Source organism: Arachis ipaensis, chromosome B5 (assembly GCF_059453495.1).
Source record: "Arachis ipaensis isolate K30076 ecotype BB chromosome B5, ASM5945349v1, whole genome shotgun sequence".
Lineage (NCBI taxonomy): Eukaryota > Viridiplantae > Streptophyta > Magnoliopsida > Fabales > Fabaceae > Arachis > Arachis ipaensis.
Genome location: NC_142440.1, coordinates 147,718,943 through 147,728,898, shown reverse-complemented (window position 1 = coordinate 147,728,898; position 9,956 = coordinate 147,718,943). Strand labels below are relative to the sequence as shown.

The 9,956-nt window shown below is 34.0% G+C and overlaps 1 protein-coding gene across 1 annotated transcript; it reads left to right on the top strand.

Annotated features, from left to right (window-relative positions):
- Positions 1-9,182: 9,182 nt before the first annotated feature.
- LOC107642125 (phosphomevalonate kinase, peroxisomal-like) lies at positions 9,183-9,713 on the top strand. The gene is made up of 2 exons (XM_016345436.3): positions 9,183-9,329; positions 9,447-9,713. The coding sequence occupies exons 1-2, from the start codon at positions 9,183-9,185 to the stop codon at positions 9,711-9,713; spliced, it is 414 nt and encodes a 137-aa protein (XP_016200922.2).
- The last annotated feature ends 243 nt before the right edge of the window (positions 9,714-9,956 follow it).

Genomic DNA, 9,956 nt, shown 5'->3' with positions numbered 1-9,956 from the left:
GGTTTTTTTCGAAAAGGGTTTTCCTGAAGGAGTTTTAACGAGGCACCATAGTAAGAGCTAACGGTAATAAAAAATCCTTAATAGCAAGAAAACTTATGTAAATTTTTTCTACTTATTAATGATAAATCATCTTTTTTATTGATTTTCCCTTCAAACACATTAGTTTAAACTCGAAAAATCGTGTAAATCCTTGCCCAATCTGAGTGGTCAGCAAGATGAAGCGACGAACTACAAATTAGTGTAAGAAGTTATGTAAGCAGTTCGTGATCTGACCTTAAAAGAGTTGGCCTGAAACAAAATGCAAGAGTAACTTGATAAGCCCGACTACTCAAAGTCAGAATTCAAATAACTAAGGAAAAACAAAATTTACAATCAAAAAATTAAAAAATGTCTTATTTAGTTTGCCGACGTCTTTTCCAACTTAGTGAGAGTAGCATCAAAAGCTACCAAAGTGACTTCATAAAAATTTTTAAGTCATAAAGGGATAACAGAAATAGCTACAACTAAGTAAAGGATGATAAGGAAATACTCATTCATGCAAAAAACTACCATACATCCAAGTAGTGGAAAAAAGTCTTTAAGTAGGAAAAAATAAAGTGTTCAAACTACGACTATTACAAAATTAAAATTGTTCATACAGACCCACAAGCCGGGCCATCCAGATACTTAAAAGATAATAAAAAAATCTAAGGAGGAGGAACTTGGTCATTGGAAGTCGAGTTAGAAACGTCCTCGGGCTGGAGGTCGGAAGAGTTTCGGGCTGCATAGTAGAAATCGGGAGAGTTCCAGAAGGAGTAGGCTTATCATCCAATCGAGTGGGAAAAATCTGAGAAGCCTGTCCAATTTGTGCCTCTGAGGTCTTCGGATCGGGTATAGGAGTGTCTTCCTCATCTTGAAGGGTAGGAACAATCTTCCCATTAACCATAATATTATCGGGGTGGATAAGGGAGAGATCCGCCTCGGGAGCAACAACTTGGAACTGAGCCTTTAGATTCTCCACCATCTCGTCCATGCCTTCGGCTATGGTCTCCTCAAGCTCTGCATATTTCTCTCTAGACTTAGCGACCTCATCTACTAAGTCAAGCTTCTCCCCAAAGACTCTGGTATAACTCTCCTCGGCCTTCTTTTTTAAGCCCTCCGCCATGACTAAAGTTGCCTCTGCCTGTTTTACTCTCTTTAGATTTTCCAAGGTCGGACAAAAGTGACTCTTTTTTGCCCTCCAATTCCTTCTTTGTTTCCCTTAAGGATGCCACTTCAACTTGAAGGTTAGCCAAAGCATGCTGGGTGGTATCGAGGGGAGTCCTCTCCAACTCCTTTAACAATGAAGCACACACCCCGACCGCATGAATTCCACCTCGGACAAGTACTTGAAGGTGGTTCTTTATGGAAACATCATCCATACTAATGGAACTATTTGGAAGGATGTGTTTTTTGACCCAAGCCACCGCATCAAAGCTCTGCTCATAGACACCCACTGATTCGATGGTCTTCTATTTTTTAGGCTTTGGCTCGTGATTGGGGTGGAAGAAGAACTATTTGTTTTACCAAACTGGAGGGAGGGGAGTTGGTTGAGGAGTCGGATCAGCAATTATTTTTACCGAGGCAGAAGCTCCCGAGTCCGACTTAGAAGGAGATGAGAGGTAGTCCAAATCACCTGCCTCTTTTAGTTGTATGCTTCGTGCAACAACATTCTTCTTGATAGTCCGAAGTGTTTTCATAGCAGCCGACTTAGGAGCTATTTTTTCTATACGACATCAAAGTCAGGTTACATTAGTCACTAAGACATTTTGACAATGCCATATCTATAAAAAGAAAAAAAGACTACCTAGCTCGGATTGAAGTTGGCTCGAATTTCCTAAATATCACTTGATATCCAGATAAGGAGCTCGACCCTAGTACTCCTGGAACAACCCGACTACACTCTCTTCAACCTCATCTAAATCATCTAAGTTATACTTAACTATCACATGATATACTTCCCAATACAAAGGGAAAAAGGGCTCATCCCCCTCGCCTAGAAAGAAAGATCGGACATCTTCTATAACACGGATCTTAAAAAAGTAATTTTTAAAGTTATGGAAAGAATCATCAAAAATGGCAAAAACCTTCCTACCCTGAATAGCTTGGAAAGAGATCCAGCCCTGTTTCTTGGAGCTGAAAGGCTTGGTTGAGGACAAAAAGATAAAAGAAAACTTTAAGAGAATGAAGGATATCAAGTTCCCGACAAAGGAGCTAGTATATTTTCAAGAAATTCCAAAAATTAGGATGAAGTTGAGAAGGAGCAACATTATAGAATTTAAGAATCTCGGATTCAAAATCAGAAAAGGGAAGGGTAACTCCTAATCTTGTAAAAAAGCAATCATACACATAGATTAAATGATGATCCGACTTGTCAAGTCGGAGAAAACAGACCCTCTCTTCAGGGTCAACTACTACAATTTCATTATTTTCTCTCATCTTCCCAATTTAGACATAACCTATGATGCCTACGAAAGATTTCAGCATACTCATTTATGGTGCACAGTTACCAGGGTAACCGTAGAATAACGTGTGCAACAAATGAGAAGACATAACATCTTTTTTATTTAAAACACGTCGAACACCCGACGTGATTTTGGGAAGGCGGTACATCCCGACCAAAAGCGCTAATCTATAAGAAAGCAATTGCGATCCACAAATACTTGGATCCGACGAGTTTGAAAGACCAGACTCAAACAGGGGCAATGTTCATACCTTGGCAAAAAATGAAGCCAGACCCAAAATGAATAGAAACCCACTCAAGAGATCTAACTACTACACCTGCCCGACCTCATCGAGGTCGAATACGATAACAACAATTCGGCTTTACTTAGTAACTAACTCCTAAGATATCTCCCTCTTATCTAGAAGGAATATTTCAACAACTTCCTTAGAAAAAAGGGAACTGTCATTTACCATCAAAGGTGAAACTACTCTAAAAGGTGGTTATCTATTCTACTATAAATACACTGATACTCTTAGGTATATTAAGAACCCAATCTACCAAAAAAACATGCTTAAAATCCTTGCTAATTTAAGCATCAGAGTCTTTTGCAGGTACCACCCCCACCTCTTCACGAGGAACTCGGACGGTGGCACCTCGATACCAGAAGAAGTCGGACGCTGCCTCGAAAAGAGTCTAAACATCACGTTCAGATTCAAAAGCAACCCAATTTCAAGTAACCCTCAGAACAATTATATTTTATGTTAATAGTCCAAATCTAAAATTTAATATTTATTATTAAATTTAAAATTTTAGGATTTAGAATTCAAAATTTAAATTTTAAAATTTAGAATTTAAAGAGTAAGAAACTCTTTACTTTCTCTAAAATGCATTAGCGTTCGCCCGAAATTTGACTCTCTTAAGTGCAACAAAACCATATCGTTTGGCTATGCTTTTTCCAATCTTTTATAAAAATGTATTATCCTTCTCTTTTTATGGTGATATGTTTGCAAGTTTAGCAATGGGATCCAATAGCGTTATTTCTTTTGGGGGGTCGTTATTCCTTTTTTCTTGATCTTCTTTATTTTTTGCTCTGATCTTGATCTTCTTTTGGATGCTTATCAAGATAATAGAATGGACTAATGGGCTAAAAGACCAAAACTATGCTGTTAAGGTTCTAGTTTGGCTGCTTCTAGTTGTAGCCCAATATTCTATATGATAAGCCGAAAAAAATAGAAAAAAAAACCCACCCCTCCTCACAAAAACAAAAAGAACATACGGTTAAAATATTGGAAAAAATACCAAAAAAAATGCTGGGAAAAAAAATTAGCAAGGATTGGATAAAAGTTCCTATTACCATCTTTATAATTAACTTGAATTGGTTGAGTGGTCAGCTTACTCGTTCGCTTCAATAAATATTAAAATTTTTAGTTTTTAACTTGTAGGACTGAGAGATACTATCTTTATACTAAGATATTAATATGTATGATGTTAATTTATTTAGTCAAATATATTAAATTATTTAATAATTTTTAATTATTATTTTCAGATATTTTTATGCAAACAGTGCTCTTAGACAAACACCTAATTTGCCACTTCTTTTTGTCTTTCAAATCAGCCTTCTTACCCACCAAAAACATAGTCAATGTCAAATTTGGATTTGCTGCCAGTTACAAGTCATTGATAAATTGAACCTCGCTAACAACAAATGTAATATCCCAAAGCTCAAAGTCTCAAATTATGGTGTACGGCAGACACCGAAGGAAATGGAAAATTCAAGAGAGATATTGAGGACATATGTAACGTACTCCATTAGATGTTCATAAATAATGAATTAGGAACCGGAGATAATTGAGCCTTTTCGTGTAGCTAAAATGAGTCTGAATAAGAATATTACAAAATAAGTGGTTGAGTAGTTAAAACATCAGAATATTTTTTCATAAAATATTTGGTTCATAACTCAGAAAGAATCCTAAGTCATGACTCATGAGTGACAAATTTTTTATGAATAAATTGACAAGTGAATAGAAAGTGTCAAATATTTTGAACCAAATATTTGATTCCCCAAGGTAAACCACTTTGTTCGCAAGAAAGAATCCTAAGAAAATGGATCACTCTTTCTTAGACCTATTCCATAATATTTTCATTAAATACTGCTAAATTTCCAGGATATTTTATTTTTAATCGTGCTCCTATTAGTAACAGCGTTCCAAGGTTTACTATAGTAGTTTTTTATTTTCAAAATTAAACATTAAATTATTTTAATTTCAAATTATTTGAATTTTCAAAATTCAATTGACGGTAAACGTTTAACTCCTAATATAATAGGAGTTAATATTTAAAATAATCTTTGAAGTTTGAATGGTAATTTAATTTAGCCTTTTAATTTTTAATTGACCCAAATTATATCCTGAATTTTAAGGCGTGATTTAAGTTAGTTTTTTCGTCCATTTTTGTCATTAAAAAATGATATAATGCTATTAAATGACGTTATTTTGCTGTTCGCGCCAAAACTACATTATTTTACTGTTCTTTTCTTACACAAATACACATTCTTCTTCCTTCTTAATTTGAACAATAAATCCCCCAGCTTTCTCTCTCTCACATCTTGGTCCACCATCGTTGGATCCATCTCATCGTGTGCTCACGAATTGCGTCTCGCCTCTCGCCTCTCTTCTCCGTCTCGCCCCCTCTCACTCTCTCACACAGTCACACTCACAAATCTACTACCGCCCACTACATAGTTGCTTCCACGTCGCCAGCTCCTGTGCGTCTCGTCCCGACTCCTGTGCATCTCCGGCACTACATTGTCGCCTTTGTCCGTACTGTGTCATCGCATCTCCTTGTTCCTATGCTGTTGAGTATATCTCGTCATCGTCGTCGTGTCCTCATCCGGTGGGGCTTGCGTCGTGCCTCCCCTTTGCCAGTCTTTGCATCTCCATGTTTGGTCTCCCTTTTATCCCATGCATTTTGTCTTCACATTATTAAGTAAGTCTTTAGTTTTTTTAGTTATTCAGTTATTGGATTATAATATGCTGTTTTTTGTTATTTTTATAATATGTTCGTCGTGAGGCAAATCGCACGGCTGATTAATTGGCGAATTGGAGTGTTATGCATGTTTTGCTTTTTAATTTAGCCTAGCTCAGAGAGAGAGAGAGAGAGAGAGAGAGAGAGAGAGAGAGAGAGAGAGAGAGAGAGAGAGAGAGAGAGAGAGAGAGAGAGAGAGAGAGAGAGAGAGAGAGAGAGAGAGAGAGAGAGAGAGAGAGTTAATCGTGCCACATCATTTTTCTTATAATAAAAATGGAATGGACGGAAGGGTCAACATAAATCACGCTTTAAAGTTTTAAGGTATAATTTGGATCAATTAAAAATTGAAAGGATTAATTAAATTAAAAGTTAAATTTTAAGAATTATTTTAAATATTAACTCAACATAATAGTATTGAATGAGCTAAATTTTTTCACATAATTAAAAAATAACGCCTAAACTTAAGATTTTTTTTCATATTATCATTCTTGTTTATAAAAAATATCAGCCTAAGACGTTTTTACAGAAACGAAAATATTTGGTAACCAAAGAAAATTAGCCAAAAACAGCCATAATTTTTCTTATTTAGTATTTATTAATTGTTGCGACAATTAATGAATGCTAAATAAGGCAAGTTTTGGCTGTATTTTTTGTTTCCCTAACATTACCCTTAGAGAAATAATTTGATAGCCAAACTCTATCAAATTAGAGAAGATAATATACAATTGAGTTAATTTTTGACTTCGATATCAAAGACAACGAAATCATGAGGGCATTAATGATTTTTACTATCATTTTATGGAACTTGAAAAATAAAATAAATAAAAAATGGACTAACACAAAAAGCCAAAAATACTTTCAATGAAAAGCTTAAAATTTCAGTTTCAATGGAGACATTGTAAGGATATTTATAAGTTAGGTTGATTTAAATTTGAAAAAAAAAAATAAATTTTGAATCGATAAAATTTCAATTGATTTAGATTTAACCTTTTTAATTAAGTGAAACCGAATTGCGATTAAATCTGAGTTGAATAAATTTAGGTAGTGGATAATTGATTAAAAAAAATTAAAAAAATTGAAAATTAAAAAATAAAAAGTTTATGTAAATAATATATAATAATAAAAAATAAATGTAATATATTATCAGATTTATACTTAAGTAAATATTATAATTTGGCACACTTTAATATTATATTTATTATTTTATTTTAAATTAATTGCATAATTGGATTGGTTTGAATTTTGCGATTCGAAAATCAATACTTAAATTAATTAATATTAAATTTAATCGGGCTGATCTAATTACACCAAATTATCTGTCGGGTATAAAACTAATATAATCATATCGGATCGGATTTTAATCGGATGATCGAATTATCAGTATTTATGAACATTCTTATTTACAGAAGACATTTTAATATAAATGAAAAGTCACTACTAGAAAATTAGTTATTATAGACGGATATTTCCGACGGATTTTATCCCACTGAAATACAGACGAAATTTCAGAGGAATTTTTTGTCGTAAAACAAAAAAAATAGATTAGTATAAATTACAGACGGAAAAGAGAATCCGTCTATAATTCCGTCAAAAAAATTAATTTTTTTCCGTAGAATGATTACAGACGGATTTTTCGTCTGTAATTAAGTAGACAAAACGCGCGTTTTATTAAATTATTTTCCGTCTGTAATTTAAAATTTTCCCTCGAAAATATTAAGTTAACCTAACTCACATCCTATCCTCTCGCGATGCATTCACACTCCACACTCTCCTTCATAGGAGCTTCTTCCTATCCTCTCAGAACCCATCCTCTCAGATCCTATCCTCTCAGAGCTTCTTCCTCTCTTCATCCACGTTCTCTCCTATCTTAAAAAGAGAATCTAAACGCAATATCATTAGTGCATGTTAAGTGCCTGTTTCTAACGGCCTTCCGTGGAAGAATTGGAAGAAACTGTGTTAGGAACAGCTCCAAATGGAATTCTTAATGCATCTATCTCAAATGCCTGGTTAGCAAGTCCTTATATTCTTAACCAAATTCACAAATAAACTGGTTTGAGTCCTCAAAGAATCGACAATGAACTTGCCTGTTATGAAAGTGTACTAGGAAGTTATATTTTGCAAGAATTAGTACAAAAGTGGGATTTTGTAGGGTAGCAATCATTGCCTTCTAATGAAGTTATGGTCCATTGATTCTACATTTTTTTTATTAACCTGCTTTGAATTCTAAGTCATAATAGGTAAAGTTATAGCTTTTGTTTACTATATTTATTTATGTGCCAGGTTAGAGTACCATTGCTTCTACCTTTCCCTCCTTTCTTTTTTAATTCTATTTTATTCCGGGTCTGTCTTTTCCCCATGTTAATTTTTGTTGTTTCAAAGTAGGCAATATTTTCAACCATTGCTTATTTTATATTCATTATTGTTTCAGAAGCCTGTCGAAGTAAATGCTGAAACGAAACAGGATTTGAGAAGTTTTAAGCTTATATTGGAATATATAAAAGCCTTGCCTGTAAGTGTTGAACTACAGTTTACTCTTCATTATATAGCATGAACAATAATGCTAATTTGTGTGCATGTCTAATGTTCATTATATAGCATGAACTTCTCTCTTACACACTCGCTCCCTCACTGACACGACTTCATCAATGCCATTCAAGAAAACATTACGGTATTTTGTTTTATGGTGCAATTTGCATAGAGGAGTAATTGAATCTATTTTGTTTTCTGGTACAATTTTTTATGATATTTTGCAAGTGGTATGTCTCTATTCTGAATGTTTGTTTCTTTCCTGTTTGGCTGGAACTGATGACTGATAGGAGGGTTAAATAATAATGCTTTTCAAATGCAAGCGGGGATTCAATTGCTTTCACCACTCGTTCCTATTCGTCAATTGAGCTTCCTCAGGTTGCTGGTCCATCATGGCCACCCTTTGCTTCTTAGATCACTGGTTGGTAAGTCAACATTTTCCCTTTCTTTGCCTTTATATGCTTTCTTTACCAATATAGAATTCCTTAATTAATAATGCCATGTTCTATATTGGTAAATAGCTAAATAACTAGAAATGTTGATGTTATGGTTGTTTAAAAAAATGTAGTTTTTTGGATTATTAGTGGGATTTTGGAACCTGAGGATTAATGGCCATATGTCTTTTTATAAAATGCTTTGAAGTTTGGATTTTGATATAGGGACACCATGTAACTAAAGCGGTTCAAATTTGAATATTTAGCTTCTCAGCCTAAGAGTTCTAGGAAGTTAGATCACAGAGCTCTGAGTTGAATAGTTTTGTTACTGCTTACACCAAATCAACTTCTGCCCCTCACTGAATTATCTATTGAATTGCATTTTCAAGTGAAAACTCTGAATGGTGTATGGTGTATTTCATTTTCAAGTGAAAACTCTGAATGCTCACTGTTAAATAACTAGAACATTTTGGCCTTATGGTATGCCTTGCATTAGATTAAATTTCTACATTCCTGTTTATTAGTTATTTTAATGAGATAGGACATCTTTACTATTAAACTTATACAATTAAGTTGACTTTTGATGGGTTTGAAAGAGATTATATATCCAACTTTACTGTTTGCCTGGTTTTCAGTTTCAAGTGGTGTGACTGAATTTCTAATGCACATATGTGATATCATGTTCTTGAGACTACACTTCAGGCTCTCATGTTCTTGCTTTTCTTCTTGTGTTGATGTTGAAAATGCAATTCTCACCGTGGATAGAGCAAGCTTCTGAACCCAACAAGGAAGCAGTTATTAAAGCATTGCTAGGTGCAAAAGAAGCTATGCTTGGGATTAGATATCATATGCGCCTAATGGGTGAGGCTGCAGGTGTTCCTGTAAGTTCCTTTCATTGATTTGGCACTTATTATTAGGCTTCTTCTGTTTGAATGATGTTGATTATAAATTATATCTGCTGGTAGAATATCACTACTCTTTTCTTGCAATTCATGCAGATTGAACCAGAATTACAAACAAAACTTTTAGATGCTACACTGAACTTGGAAGGAGTGTTGTTGGCTGGAGTTCCAGGAGCAGGAGGATTTGATGCTGTCTTTGTTGTTACTTTGGGAGATTCAAGCAGCAATGTGACAAAAATATGGAGCTCACTCAATGTTCTTGCCCTTCTGGTTAAAGAAGATCCTTGTGGCGTTTCTTTAGAAAGTGCTGACCCTAGAACAAATGAAACCACTTCAGCTGTATCTTCAATTCATATTGAATAATTTATTGTAAATATTGTTTATTTTTAATACGATGAATTTGTTTATTTTTTGAATTATTGTAAATATTCGAATATAAATTAGATAAAAATTTATATTAAATTTATATTTATTTTGTATGAAAACAAGTTTATTTTGTAATTAGAAAAAGTAAAAAAAATTCTATTTTACCTTATAGACGGATTTTATGTCTGTAATCATGATTTTCCAAAGTTTAAATTACAGACGGAAAATATGTCGGAAAAT

Bases quoted from the DNA above. Each gene is read 5' to 3' on its own strand.
- LOC107642125 (XM_016345436.3), top strand. From the start codon at position 9,183: ATGTTGAAAATGCAATTCTCACCGTGGATAGAGCAAGCTTCTGAACCC. The intron at 9,330-9,446 runs GTAAGTTCCTTT...CAATTCATGCAG, and splicing joins GTGAGGCTGCAGGTGTTCCT to ATTGAACCAGAATTACAAAC.